Here is a 16,435-nt window from a genome sequence, read left to right on the forward strand (position 1 = left end):
CTCGGGAGTGAACCGAGAAATGTGGGGGGACGCCATTCTCTCAGCAAACTATCTTTTGAACAAGATACCTTTGAAAAATAGGGACGAAATTCCATATGAGTTATGGAGAAAAAGGAAGCCATCGTACAAATACTTGAAAATGTGGGGGTGCCTAGCTAAGGTGATTGTACCACCTCCTAAGGCTCTTAAGATAGGACCCAAAACTGTTGATTGCATTTTCATTGGATATGCACATCAAAGTAGTGCGCATCGTTTTCTTGTACATGAGTCCAAGAATCCCGATGTACACAAACACACTATCATGGAGGCAAATCCTAACGTCATCTCGTACTTTGAAAATGTGTTTCCTATGTTAGGTCAAACACAAGCGACTTCATCAACAGCGGCTGATGAAGCGGGTCCAAGTTCGTCTACATGGTTAGATGAACCAGGTCCAAGTTCATCTACATGGGTAGATGAGGCAGGTCCGAGTTCGTCTACAAGGTTAGATGAAACTCATGAACGACCTGAGGTCGAGGAGGGTGAGCTTAGACGAAGTAAACGACAAAGGGTTGAAAAATCATTTGGTCTAGACTTCATGAGCTACATGGTTGAGGGTGAGCCCAATACCTACCGCGAGGCGGTTACCTCCGCAGAAGGACCTCAGTGGCAAGAAGCAATCAAGAATGAAATTGATTCTATATTGCAAAATCATACTTGGGAGTTAGTAGATCTTCCACCTGGTTGTAAACCACTTGGATATCGTTGGATATTCAAAAGGAAGATGAAAGCCGACGGAAGTATTGATAAATACAAGGCAAGGTTAGTGATCAAAGGATTTAGAAAAAGGAGGGTCTAGACTAATTTGATACTTACTCGCCTGTAACGCGAATAACCTCTATTCGATTGGTTCTTGCAATTGCGGCTCTAAGAAATTTGGAAGTTCACCAAATGGATGTAAAGACCGCATTTCTAAATGGTGATTTAGAAGAAGAAATTTACATGGAACAACCTGAGGGTTTTTCCGCCCCTGGAACAAGGGTAAAGTATGTAAATTGGTCAAGTCTTTGTATGGCTTGAAGCAAGCTCCAAAACAATGGCACCAAAAGTTTGATCATGTCATGATTAACAATGGTTTCAAAATAAATGAGTGCGACAAGTGTGTTTATTTTAAACACACGCCAAGAGGTTATGTGATTTTATGTCTTTATGTAGATGATATGCTTATCATTGGGAGTAATGATAACATGGTGAACTCAACGAAAGACATGTTGAAAGCGAGGTTTGACATGAAAGACATGGGTCTCGCGGATGTGATTCTTGGAGTTAAAATCACTAGAACCCAAAATGGTCTTGTGTTGAGTCAATCTCACTATGTGGACAAGATCCTTGGGAAATTCAATTCAGATGATACGAGTATAGCTCGATCTCCAATTGATAATACCCAACGCCTAAGGAAGAATAGAGGCGAGAGTGTTTCTCAGTTAGAGTACTCAAGGATCATTGGCAGTCTAATGTATCTAATGACATGTACTAGACCCGACTTAGCGTATGCTGTGAGCAGGCTAAGTAGATACACGAGTAATCCAAGCAAGGATCATTGGAAAGCTATCACGAGGGTGCTTAGATACATAAGATACACAAGAGACTATGGATTGCATTATACCCGTGATCTAGCAGTGATCGAAGGATACATTGACGCAAACTGGATATCGGATATAAAGGATCACAGATCCACAAGTGGTTACGTGTTTACACTTGCGGGCGCGGCTATAGCTTGGAAATCTTCCAAGCAAACGGTTATAGCGAGATCCAGAATGGAATCTGAATTCGTCGCATTAGATAAAAGCGGGGAAGAGGCGGAGTGGCTACATCAATTTGTGGAAGATATTCCAAGATGGCCAAAGCCGTTGACGGCGATCTGCATACATTGTGACAATCAGTCTGCTCTTGCTAGAGCACAAAGCATGATGTACAATGGCAGATCAAGGCACATTCGACGTAGACACAACACGGTACAACAACTTATCTCAACGGGTGTTATCTAAGTTGACTATGTAAGGTCAAATGAGAACATTGCGGACCTGTTAACAAAAGGCTTAAGCACAGATAAGGTGTATAGGTTGTCAAGAGGAATGGGACTAAAGCCCATAGATGAAGGGAATATGAGGGAAACCTAACCTAGTTGACTGGAGATCCCAAGATCTAGGTTCAATAGGCAAACTTAATCATAAACCCAAAGGGAGTCACTGTGGGGGGTGCCCCCAAAAATCAATAAAGGGAGTTGTATACTTCCTAGTCCATTCCAATCAGTGACATGAAGGAAAGGTTAAGCATGTTGAGGTTATGGATTTTGATGAAATTCAAATTAACCTTAATGCTTTTAATGATTCAGAGGAATCACCTGTGTTAGAGAGAAGTGGGGTCGCTTTGAATGGATTTGTGGGGAGGCGCAAATCCTAGAGCTCTCGCAGAACCAGGAACGTGCTCCATGACCATAAACGGACACAACCATGAGGTCTTGACTCGACTAGGGAGAGTATTGTGTGAATGTATATTGTCGCCTACATAAATGGGGGATTGTTCACGTACACCGCGTCTACAAGACCCTAGGTGTAACACCTCGAAAAATTTCGTCCAATAATGTCTTGACACGTGTCATAAGGTTCCGTTATGTGAAAACATACTTTAGAGGGACTAAAAGTGACAAACAGTGAAAACTATGGAACGTAAGGGTCCAAAGTGTCAACAATGGATAAATAGGCTCTATGATAACCCCACATAATGTTTATAACCTTTAACGGATGGTTCATGGATCATACGACGCGGAAATTGCCCAAAAAGTGAAGTATTGTAAACTATAGGGGCCAAAAGTGTCAACATGTTTAATTTATACCTCTGAGTGAACTTTTGGCAGACCCGAAGCTTAGTATAGCTAAAATATACTCACTAGAATATGTGGTAAAAATTTCATGAAGTTTCGTCAACGTATGAGAAAGTTATGGCCAAAACCGTACTTAAGGGACTAGAAGCGTCAACGTCGAATTTCAGGGCTTTTCGGTTGAGCGCAAAGTTATCCGAGGGCATTACCATGTTGGTAAAAGTCCTAAGGTCCATAAAAACCAAGTTTGGGGGTTTACGGGTCGAGAAAAGTAGCCGAAACAGCACGTTCAAGCTCAGGGACCAATTCTGTCAATACACGAAAGTTGTTTGGCTGAAACAGGGGTCAGGCGACCCGCCTGGGAAAGCCCAAGCGGGCCGCGTGGGTTGCCCAGCGACAGAAATCGTGTTTGGGTCAGATTTGGGTCCGATTTTGAGTTGCTAACAGCTGGTCTTGCCTCCAATTGCACCAATTAAGAGCCATGCATGCCTACCATCAACAGTAAACCTCAGAATCTCAGCTTTAAATCCGAATTTAGCTCATTTCTTGACATTTACAATAGTGAACAAGAACACCAAGACTTGCAAGAGCTCTCAAAGCTTCTCTGGAGATAATCTGAGCATCAAGGCCAACTTCTAGTGTCCACTAAACATCTTTAGGACTCTTGTAAGCCTTCAATTCGTTCTTTAATCCGTTTTTGCTTTGATTATTAGTAAAAGTCAAACTGGGTGTTCATAACCTTTGACTTTCTGATTAAACGGATTTCTTTCAGTAATTTCTCGAATTGAAACTTGTTATAGATTGGTATTTATGTGGGAAACAAACCCTCTAAAGGGTACTAACTGATTCCCACTACATGCATGCTTAATGTCGAGTCAAACCTATTTCTAAAAAGTCAACAGAAGCGATTTTTGTGAAAAATGACATGATTAATGATATAGATGACATGCAACCTGATTGATCATTAAAAATGACTTGTAATACATATAAGAATGTGTTCTAATCATCATCAACTCGACAATCTATAGTATAGCCACGAATCGGAACCGAAAGTCTTGTAAAACGGTTATTTCGTAGACTATCGATTCGGATTCGTACATGCATGTTCGAGATCTGTATTGGATAGCATTTTTGACTATTTTTATTGTAGTTAAACTTTCTGGAATTTTCTTTGATTGAGTCTATGTTTAGCCTATTCGAATGCATGTTTCCGGTTTATGCATAAAGTTGACTATTTTGCCCTTTTTGATTTAAAACGGGATTTTTGGAAAAGTGAAAGGATAGAAATCTTTATTTTTATTATATAAACTTGCACCGAAAGTTTCGGATCAGTTGGTGGTCCAGATTGTGAGTTATGGCCATTAGCGTAAAACTATATTATAAATTTACATAAACGGTCCTTTTTGCGTAGAACCCGTTTCTGGCCACATTTTGGTACAAAACTTTTTACCAACTGATTATATATAATATTCTGGGAATTTTGATGATTTTTAATTAATTTTTGGCTGAACGGATCCTCGATCACCTAGCCATTTCGGCTTATGTCGGTTTTGACCGTTTTAGCCATAAAAAGAGTTTTACACATCCTTTTGACCCGAAACCTTTTTCTACTGATTTTATATGATGAATAAAGTATGATAAGACTTCTGGAAATATAAAAATCTCAGATTTTATTTGAAGACCCGAAAACGCCCTTGAATCGCATATTTAGCGTTCTTAGCGCATAGTAAGCGTTGTACTTGTTTTAAACCTATAAGACTTATACCTACTGATGTAAATTACATATTTTCATATAATAACAGTAAGTATAATATTTTGAACTCAGGTTTCCAGTTTTGGCGTTTTTAGCCCTTGTGAAATTACTAAATTACCCCTATGGTGCATAGTTTGGTTTTAAATGATATATTTGACATATGGGTCATACCCTACTGGTATAATATGTTATATTAAGTATATTTACTGTAGGAACCAGACCCGAAACTCAGATTTCTAATTTTATCCTTTTATTATCCTTTAAATGACCAAAATGCCCTTCTAAGGCATAAATTGAGTTTAAAATTATCCCGGGCAATATAGGACATAACTTACTGATATAATATCATATTCTAAGCATATTAATTCAGGGAACTTGCATTTGAATCTTTTGGCTACCCGTATCGCCCTTTTCGCGTTCGGTTCGGTTTACGTAACTAGTTTGCGTAAATTGACCGAAACGGGTCAAACGATATCATTTTTATTTCAAAATCCAGAATGTATTTAGTATACCCATATTATACAAGTATTCAAACTTGTCGGGTCTAAATCACATTCTATCCGGTCTTTCGCTTAATCGTGCGTAAACCGTATCACTCCTAAAACTAACCGGTCAAAGCTTAGGCTTAAATAAAAGACCCGTTAGGAATCTAATAGGTTAATTATAAACCTTTGTTCCAGATTAGGAAGCCCGGTAAAAGCTATCAACACTTATCGTTTGTGACTTATACTTGCTCAGGTAAATACATTTTGACTTATTTTCCCTATACGGGCTTGGGGTACGGTATTTAAAATACCGCTTGATCGGGCGCACAAGTCCTGCTCCTTATAGGTGTTCAGTCTTGAATAGCTTGTGCGACTTCGTTTAAACAGTTTTGTCTTACTTAAAGGCTTTGGGGGGTTATTGACCATGTCCCGGATATCCTTGGCATTATCTTACGAGATGGCCACGACCAGAGCACGGGGCGTAGGCGTACACCCGTCGTGTATAACTCTTTAATGTGGTGTGTCAATTAAATCTCTAGCCCGGACAGTAGATCCCGGGCCACCAGAGATATAAGTGCATGTAATTCGTTCACAAGTTTATATTATATAATTATCCCAAGTTAATAAAAATATTTATGCCTTGTGCATTTAAATAAATTTTCAATCATTTTCAAAATGAGTCAGTCGATTTGTATTTACCAGTGTAAACTGACGTATTTTCCCAAAAGATTAAGTGCAGGTACTATACGGAAATAGGCTGGCTGTTTCCTAGAGAGCGTCCACGATAGTCTCGCAAACTCGGACGACATTTATCTGTTGAACTATTTATTTCTATTTTTATTTGATCCGCCTGTGGATCCATTTCAACTACTGTGATATCTATTATTACACTTTATTTAAAAGTTGAAATGTTTCTATTCTGCTTCCGCTGTGCATTATTATATTGTGTTGATTGTCTATGACGATGCCAACTACGTCACTGTACCCCACACCGGGCCCACCGGTGACACGTGGAAATCGGGGTGTGACAGGTTGGTATCAGAGCCAACGCTGAGTGAATTAAACACTATCCTAATGTGTTTAATCTCAGTTACACAATTGCACATTCCTCGATTTTCGAGTCTAGACAAAGAACTTAGGAAATGTTCAACATTTCGTTTAATTTATTTTTAATTATTATTGCATTGTCTTATATATATGTTGTGCAACTTGTTTGATTTTTGACAGGATCAGGATGCCGCCAAGGATGAGAGGTCGTGGAGGATTTCCTACATCGCACGATCATGAGGCTGGTCCCTCACATAGACGAGCACCATCCGCCACGCACCACACAGTCGCCAACGACCTTTGGAGGTCTTTTGCCGAGCCTGCTAGGCATTCGGTTTCCGCGAGCACTTCTCCGTCATTACCCCACTCGTTTGGGCCCCATTCGGAGAACGGGCCCCATGATTCGCTTGGATCATACATACCGTTGCACCAGTCACCGCACCAGCATCCAGCGCCAGCCTACCAGGGTTTGTATAACCCTAATGCTTATGTGGAGGAGCCAGTGGGCCATAGCCCACTTGGACAGGAGGACCACTTTTCTGGTGGTCACGGGATGGACGTGGACGAGGAGACGGACCCTTCGCTCCCACCATCAGGTACACCAAACCACCCGATTGAGATATCGGATGGGTCGCCATACACAGGATCACCATTTAATGGTGTGGACAGCTTCCAGGAGAGGTTCAAGCAGCACGATTGGTACTTCACCCCTAGCCACAACTCTCCTATGCTTCAGTCACTCCATGGTACTCCGATGCTCCAATCGCTCCATGGTTCGCCGGTGCACTCACAGCACCACTCGCAGCAGCAGCAGCTCCAGCAGCAGCCGCCTCTACCGCAGGACCTATCTGAGGCCCTGTGGCGTGACGTGATCACTCCGTCACCACCGCCGCCACCAGTTTTACCTCCTCCGCCTCAGAGGCCGAGGAGGAATGCGCGTATATCTACGCGCGGAGGGATTCGCATAGGCACCCCTCCACGTGTTAGTAGCAGCCGCTACACGTCTCTACCCGGGGAGTCTGAGACAGGGGAGTCTCAGCATCCCGTATCGGAGGTTACTTCTGTTCCGATCCCGCCTCTGCCGCCGCAGAATTTTGGAGAGCCGATTCCGGCTTATGCTAGTGCCGCTCAGTTCAACCCGTTCGAGCAGGTATTCCCTCAGGGTTATGATTACACGGGAGACCCTTATTGGCAAGCTGCCAACTTCAGCTCACTCCCACATAGTGGTCCACTTGGAGACCCTTGGGCTGCTGGCCCATCCACTTTTGGTTACCCTCCGGGTTACCAGCAGCCACCGCAGCCGCAGCCTTACCAGCCGCCGCAGCCGCAGCACTACCAGCCACCACCACCGGCGCCTATGATGTCGCCGCCGCAGGTTCAGGAGATCCTGCAGGGGATTGATAGCATGCGACGCGAGTTTCAGCACAATATGCGAGAGGGTCGCCGACGCACCAGTGGCATGTTTAAGAAGGTATTTGATTTGCTCAAGGGTAAGAGCAAGAAGGATCGTTGAATCCTTCGATTATCATTTCATGTACTCATGTCCCTGCGTGGACATTTATTCCAGTACTCTACCCCTGCGTGGGTATATCTATCTTTCTCTACCCCTGTGTGGGTATGTTATCCTGTTAACCCCTGCGCGGGTTTGTTTTATTTTATTTTGTTATTGTTGTACTTGTTTAGCCCCTGCGCGGGCATGTTATTCATGCTAATTATGTTATTTCAAAGTCCCGTTTAGGGCATAGATGTACTCGTACTTTATTAAAATTTAAATGGTTAATTTGAATTTATCATTTTATTTATATGCATGAATATAATATTAAATAATGGAAAATATCAATTTTTTTATTTGATTTGCCATTTTATAAGAATCTTAGTAAGGTATAACCTAGCCTGAATGCCTTATTAACAGGCCTGGCCCTGATGGTAAAACCTGGTTGAAAGGATTCAACTCCCTGTTAACATCTGAGAACATGTTACCATTCTGGCTAAGCGTGATCTGTAGAATCACACAAGCCACCCTTTTTAATAAATTATCTACAGATTATATCTGTATACAAGTCTATTAATGACTTGATACCTACGGGTTATGACTATGTCATATAGTGGCAGTTGTGGTCTATGACTCCCTGCCTAGTAAAGAAATATCTACAGATTTTATCTGTACACAAGTCTATTAATGGCTTGATACCTACGGGTTATAACTATGTTATATAATGACAGTTGTGGTTTATGACTCTCTGTCCAGTAAAGGATTATTGTTTAATTATGCAATTTATAGTCCTATAAAAATCTAAATTTATAATTTAGTAATTGTCCATGTGACTAGGCCTATGGTGCCAATATATATATTTTCATTCCTTGATTGCTAATAAGAGCCTGAATGAATTTATTAAATTAACTGCTAAGGTTTTTGATACCATGGTTAATAAATCGTCTAGAACGATAATACTGTTAGGTTCTAAATAAGACCCTGTCCTTTATTGTAGCTTAAAGCTACGATGGCCAAATCGGAAGAAACCAACAGTCATTCTGGGGAACGCTCAGATAATGCAAAGATTCACGTTACCGGTGCAGAGTTGCAAGCACTGATTGATAATGCTGTCGCCAAGGCTATGGATAGGCAGTTCAGAGAATCTAGTGGTACTCAGAGTAGAACCCGCTCAGTGACGCATGTCAAGGCTAAGACTCATTCTGGGGCTCATAGTAAGCCGCCGTCTAAAAAGAGTGAGCCAAAGAAAGTCGAGGATGATAATCATTCCTCCAACCACAGCAGCGTCCCAAAGCAGGAGATTGAACTGAAACGTGACACGTACAGCAGGTCCTGTACGTACAAATACTTTGTATCTTGCAAGCCCAGAGATTTCACTGGGGAAAAAGGAGCCGTCGACTGCATGACGTGGATTGACGAGATGGACACTGTAGTTGATATCAGCGGGTGTGCTGATAGGGACGTCGTGAAGTACGTGTCCCAGTCATTCAAAGGAGATGCGTTAGCATGGTGGAAGTCACTCCTACAAGCTGCCGGTAAGGCCACACTGTACGGTTTGTCATGGGAACAGTTTGTGGCCCTGATTAAAGAGAACTTCTGTCCGCAGCACGAGGTCGAGCGAATTGAATCGGATTTTGTATCCTTAGTCATGAAGAACCTCGATTGTCAAGCGTATCTTACTACGTTCAACACGCTGTCTCGTTTAGTGCCTTACTTGGTGACCCCGGAGCCGCGTAGGATTGCTCGATTCATTGGGGGTCTGGCACCGGAGATAAAGGCTAGTGTCAAAGCTTCAAGACCTACTACATTTAGATCCGTAGCTGATCTATCCCTCTCCCTCACTCAAGACGTGGTTAGATTGAGAGCCATGAAGAGCTCTGAGGAGAACAAACGGAAACGTGAGGATGACACCTCACGAAGATCTGAAAAGCGACATAGAGGGAACAACGACCACAGGAAAGGGTCGGGGTCTAGGAAAAATGATCATCAGTCGGGTGAGAAACCCAGATGCAAGATCTGCAGGAGGCACCACTTTGGGAGGTGTCGGTTGGAAACGAAATCCCAGTCTTTCGAGAAACGTTGTGGGATCTGCAAGTCCACAGATCATAAAGCTGTGGATTGCAAGAAGATGAAGGATGCAACGTGTTTTGGTTGCAACGAAAAAGGTCACATTCGGCCCAACTGTCCAAAGTTTGCAAAGAAGGCCGAGGAAGGGAAGAAGACTAATGCGAGAGTCTTCAAAATGGACGCAAAGGAAGCAGTCCTTGACGATAACGTCATTACCGGTACGTTTCTTGTAAACGATATTTTCGCTAGGATTTTGTTTGATTCGGGGGCTGATAAGTCGTTTGTAGATAATAAGTTTTGTAAACTGTTGAACCTTCCTGTTAAAACCTTAAGCGTGAAATATGAGGTGGAACTAGCCGATGGAACCATAGAAACCGCCTCGACTGTTCTAGATGGATGTGTTATATCCATTAGGAATCATTCTTTCCCGCTATCCTTGCTTCCCTTTAAGCTAGCTGGATTCGACATAGTATTAGGCATGGATTGGTTGTCGAGTAACCAAGCCCAGATTCTGTGCAATAGAAAGCAGGTGATAGTGAAGACTCCGTCTGGTGAGTCACTTACTATTCAAGGAGATACCCAGCATGGATTGCCGGAGCAAGTGTCCATGCTCAAAGCATCCAGATGCATGCAGAAGGGATGTGTCATTTACATGGCACAAGTTACCATAGATGAGCCGAAGCCGAAGATTGAAGATATTCCTGTTATTTCGGAATACCCTGAGGTATTTCCTGAAGAACTACCCGGATTGCCGCCGGATAGACAAGTAGAGTTTCGGATAGATATCATTCCAGGTGCTGCACCTGTAGCAAGAGCACCATACAGATTGGCACCAACGGAGATGAAGGAATTGAGGACACAGTTGGATGAGCTTTTAGCCAAAGGTTTTATTAGACCTAGCTCGTCTCCTTGGGGAGCGCCAATCTTGTTCGTTAAGAAAAAGGATGGTTCGATGCGTCTGTGCATCGATTACCGTGAGCTTAATAAGGTCACTATCAAGAATCGGTATCCGTTACCCAGGATCGACGATCTGTTCGATCAGTTGCAAGGAGCAAGTTATTTCTCCAAGATTGACCTGAGGTCGGGTTATCATCAGTTGAAGGTCAAGAATGAAGACGTACACAAGACCGCGTTTAGGACTCGTTATGGACATTACGAGTTCCTAGTGATGCCGTTTGGACTCACTAACGCACCAGCCGCGTTCATGGATCTCATGAATCGTGTCTGCAAGCCTTATTTAGATAAGTTCGTCATCGTCTTCATTGATGACATTCTTATCTACTCGAAGAGCCAAGCTGAACATGAGAAACACCTTCGTTGCATTCTCAAACTTCTGTATCAAGAGAAGCTTTATGCCAAATTCTCGAAGTGTGAATTTTGGCTCCGAGAAGTCCAATTCCTTGGACATGTAGTAAGCGAGCGTGGTATCCAAGTAGATCCCGCTAAGGTCGAAGCAGTCATGAATTGGCAGGAGCCGAAGACGCCAACGGAAATTCGCAGTTTCCTTGGGTTGGCAGGATATTATAGGAGATTCATCGAGAACTTCTCAAGGATTGCTGCGCCCCTAACTTCGTTGACCCGTAAGAAGATTAAGTTTGATTGGGGCCCTAAGCAGCAGGAATCCTTTGACATTCTGAAGCAGAAGCTAAGCAATGCGCCAGTGTTGACATTGCCCGATGGTATAGATGAATTTGTGGTGTACTGTGACGCATCACATACTGGCATGGGCTGTGTACTCATGCAGAAAGGCAAAGTCATTGCCTACGCTTCTCGACAGCTCAAGGTGCACGAGAAGAACTACACCACCCACGATTTGGAATTGGGTGCGGTTGTATTTGCTTTGAAGCTATGGAGACACTACTTGTATGGAACCAAGTGCATAATTTATTCGGATCACAAGAGTCTTCAGCATCTGTTCAATCAGAAGGAATTGAACATGCGTCAAAGGCGATGGATGGAAACTCTCAATGACTATGATTGCGAAATACGATACCATCCAGGCAAGGCAAATGTGGTTGCCGACGCCTTAAGTAGAAAAGAAAGGGTTAAACCAATCAGAATCAATGCCAAGCGCATTGAAATAAGAAATAACTTGAATGAAAGGGTGTTAGCTGCACAGAAGGAAGCTGTGCTGGAAGCTAACTATCCTGCAGAAAAGTTGGGAGTAACTGAGGAGCAGTTATCCCACGACAAGGATGGAATGTTACGACTAAACGGACGAATATGGGTTCCAATATATGGAGGACTTCGGGATGTTATCCTCCAGGAAGCCCACAGCTCTAAATATTCCGTTCATCCTGGAGCTGATAAGATGTACCAGGATTTGAAATCAAACTACTGGTGGATTGGTTTGAAAAAGTCCGTGGCCGAGTATGTGGCCAAATGTTTGACTTGTGCGCAAGTCAAGGCTGAGCATCAGAAGCCGTCAGGTTTGCTTCAGCAACCTGAAATTCCCAAATGGAAGTGGGAAATGGTGACAATGGATTTCATCACCAAGTTGCCGAAAACGAAAAAAGGAAATGATACCATATGGGTCATAGTTGACAGACTGACTAAGTCAGCTCATTTTCTACCCATCAAGGAGACGTATAGCTCAGATATGTTAGCACAATTATACGTCGATAAGATAGTAGCGCTACATGGTATACCTATATCTATTATCTCTGATAGGGATACTAGATATACGTCGCATTTTTGGAAGAGTTTCCAACAGTCGTTGGGCACTCGTTTGAATTTTAGTACGGCTTATCATCCTCAGACCGATGGTCAGAGTGAGCGTACTATTCAAACCTTGGAAGACATGCTTCGAGCATGTGCGATCGACTTAGGTGGTAGTTGGGATAAGCACCTACCACTGATTGAATTCTCCTACAACAATAGCTACCATTCCAGCATAAAGGCTGCGCCTTTCGAGGCCCTATACGGTAGGAAGTGTAGATCGCCCATTTGTTGGGCAGAAGTTGGAGATGTCCAGTTGTCTGGACCAGATATCGTCTTTGAGACGACAGACAAGATCGTACAGATCCGTGATCGTTTGAAAGCTGCCAGGGATAGGCAGAAAAGTTATGCGGATCCTAAACGCAAAGATTTTCACTTCGATGTGGGTGAAAAAGTATTGCTCAAAGTATCACCTTGGAAAGGTGTGATGAGATTTGGAAAGAAAGGCAAGCTAAGCCCGAGATATATAGGACCTTTCGAGATAATCGAACGTGTCGGGGCAGTCGCTTACAAGTTAAACTTGCCTGAAGAGCTTAGTGCCATTCATAATGTGTTTCACATCTGTAATTTGAAGAAGTGTTTCGCTGACGATTCACTGGTTATACCGCATACAGATATACACATAGACGAAAGTCTAAAATTTGTGGAAAAACCTTTGTCGATTGAGGATCGACAGGTAAAGAAGCTTCGAAGGAAGCACGTGCCTATTGTTAAGGTCAAATGGGATGCCCGTAGAGGTCCCGAATACACGTGGGAAGTGGAATCCACGATGAAAGAAAAATATCCCCATTTGTTTGAATAAATCTCGGGGTCGAGATTTCTTTTAAGGGGGTGAGGATGTAACACCTCGAAAAATTTCGTCCAATAATGTCTTGACACGTGTCATAAGGTTCCGTTATGTGAAAACATACTTTAGAGGGACTAAAAGTGACAAACAGTGAAAACTATGGAACGTAAGGGTCCAAAGTGTCAACAATGGATAAATAGGCTCTATGATAACCCCACATAATGTTTATAACCTTTAACGGATGGTTCATGGATCATACGACGCGGAAATTGCCCAAAAAGTGAAGTATTGTAAACTATAGGGGCCAAAAGTGTCAACATGTTTAATTTATACCTCTGAGTGAACTTTTGGCAGACCCGAAGCTTAGTATAGCTAAAATATACTCACTAGAATATGTGGTAAAAATTTCATGAAGTTTCGTCAACGTATGAGAAAGTTATGGCCAAAACCGTACTTAAGGGACTAGAAGCGTCAACGTCGAATTTCAGGGCTTTTCGGTTGAGCGCAAAGTTATCCGAGGGCATTACCATGTTGGTAAAAGTCCTAAGGTCCATAAAAACCAAGTTTGGGGGTTTACGGGTCGAGAAAAGTAGCCGAAACAGCACGTTCAAGCTCAGGGACCAATTCTGTCAATACACGAAAGTTGTTTGGCTGAAACAGGGGTCAGGCGACCCGCCTGGGAAAGCCCAAGCGGGCCGCGTGGGTTGCCCAGCGACAGAAATCGTGTTTGGGTCAGATTTGGGTCCGATTTTGAGTTGCTAACAGCTGGTCTTGCCTCCAATTGCACCAATTAAGAGCCATGCATGCCTACCATCAACAGTAAACCTCAGAATCTCAGCTTTAAATCCGAATTTAGCTCATTTCTTGACATTTACAATAGTGAACAAGAACACCAAGACTTGCAAGAGCTCTCAAAGCTTCTCTGGAGATAATCTGAGCATCAAGGCCAACTTCTAGTGTCCACTAAACATCTTTAGGACTCTTGTAAGCCTTCAATTCGTTCTTTAATCCGTTTTTGCTTTGATTATTAGTAAAAGTCAAACTGGGTGTTCATAACCTTTGACTTTCTGATTAAACGGATTTCTTTCAGTAATTTCTCGAATTGAAACTTGTTATAGATTGGTATTTATGTGGGAAACAAACCCTCTAAAGGGTACTAACTGATTCCCACTACATGCATGCTTAATGTCGAGTCAAACCTATTTCTAAAAAGTCAACAGAAGCGATTTTTGTGAAAAATGACATGATTAATGATATAGATGACATGCAACCTGATTGATCATTAAAAATGACTTGTAATACATATAAGAATGTGTTCTAATCATCATCAACTCGACAATCTATAGTATAGCCACGAATCGGAACCGAAAGTCTTGTAAAACGGTTATTTCGTAGACTATCGATTCGGATTCGTACATGCATGTTCGAGATCTGTATTGGATAGCATTTTTGACTATTTTTATTGTAGTTAAACTTTCTGGAATTTTCTTTGATTGAGTCTATGTTTAGCCTATTCGAATGCATGTTTCCGGTTTATGCATAAAGTTGACTATTTTGCCCTTTTTGATTTAAAACGGGATTTTTGGAAAAGTGAAAGGATAGAAATCTTTATTTTTATTATATAAACTTGCACCGAAAGTTTCGGATCAGTTGGTGGTCCAGATTGTGAGTTATGGCCATTAGCGTAAAACTATATTATAAATTTACATAAACGGTCCTTTTTGCGTAGAACCCGTTTCTGGCCACATTTTGGTACAAAACTTTTTACCAACTGATTATATATAATATTCTGGGAATTTTGATGATTTTTAATTAATTTTTGGCTGAACGGATCCTCGATCACCTAGCCATTTCGGCTTATGTCGGTTTTGACCGTTTTAGCCATAAAAAGAGTTTTACACATCCTTTTGACCCGAAACCTTTTTCTACTGATTTTATATGATGAATAAAGTATGATAAGACTTCTGGAAATATAAAAATCTCAGATTTTATTTGAAGACCCGAAAACGCCCTTGAATCGCATATTTAGCGTTCTTAGCGCATAGTAAGCGTTGTACTTGTTTTAAACCTATAAGACTTATACCTACTGATGTAAATTACATATTTTCATATAATAACAGTAAGTATAATATTTTGAACTCAGGTTTCCAGTTTTGGCGTTTTTAGCCCTTGTGAAATTACTAAATTACCCCTATGGTGCATAGTTTGGTTTTAAATGATATATTTGACATATGGGTCATACCCTACTGGTATAATATGTTATATTAAGTATATTTACTGTAGGAACCAGACCCGAAACTCAGATTTCTAATTTTATCCTTTTATTATCCTTTAAATGACCAAAATGCCCTTCTAAGGCATAAATTGAGTTTAAAATTATCCCGGGCAATATAGGACATAACTTACTGATATAATATCATATTCTAAGCATATTAATTCAGGGAACTTGCATTTGAATCTTTTGGCTACCCGTATCGCCCTTTTCGCGTTCGGTTCGGTTTACGTAACTAGTTTGCGTAAATTGACCGAAACGGGTCAAACGATATCATTTTTATTTCAAAATCCAGAATGTATTTAGTATACCCATATTATACAAGTATTCAAACTTGTCGGGTCTAAATCACATTCTATCCGGTCTTTCGCTTAATCGTGCGTAAACCGTATCACTCCTAAAACTAACCGGTCAAAGCTTAGGCTTAAATAAAAGACCCGTTAGGAATCTAATAGGTTAATTATAAACCTTTGTTCCAGATTAGGAAGCCCGGTAAAAGCTATCAACACTTATCGTTTGTGACTTATACTTGCTCAGGTAAATACATTTTGACTTATTTTCCCTATACGGGCTTGGGGTACGGTATTTAAAATACCGCTTGATCGGGCGCACAAGTCCTGCTCCTTATAGGTGTTCAGTCTTGAATAGCTTGTGCGACTTCGTTTAAACAGTTTTGTCTTACTTAAAGGCTTTGGGGGGTTATTGACCATGTCCCGGATATCCTTGGCATTATCTTACGAGATGGCCACGACCAGAGCACGGGGCGTAGGCGTACACCCGTCGTGTATAACTCTTTAATGTGGTGTGTCAATTAAATCTCTAGCCCGGACAGTAGATCCCGGGCCACCAGAGATATAAGTGCATGTAATTCGTTCACAAGTTTATATTATATAATTATCCCAAGTTAATAAAAATATTTATGCCTTGTGCATTTAAATAAATTTTCAATCATTT

At 41.7% G+C, this 16,435-nt stretch overlaps 1 protein-coding gene across 1 annotated transcript in view; it reads left to right on the forward strand.

Moving 5' to 3' along the window:
- The first annotated feature begins 301 nt into the window (after positions 1 to 301).
- The window catches only part of LOC110929486 (nodulin homeobox), a 41,008-nt gene continuing 24,874 nt past the window's right edge, over positions 302 to 16,435 (forward strand). Inside the window, exon 1 of the mRNA XM_035980923.1 lies at positions 302 to 622. Within this exon, the coding sequence (XP_035836816.1) occupies positions 302 to 622 (321 nt within the window). The remainder of the gene's footprint in view (positions 623 to 16,435) is intronic.

The sequence above is a fragment of the Helianthus annuus genome, chromosome 1 (genome assembly GCF_002127325.2).
Source record: "Helianthus annuus cultivar XRQ/B chromosome 1, HanXRQr2.0-SUNRISE, whole genome shotgun sequence".
Classification (NCBI taxonomy): domain Eukaryota; kingdom Viridiplantae; phylum Streptophyta; class Magnoliopsida; order Asterales; family Asteraceae; genus Helianthus; species Helianthus annuus.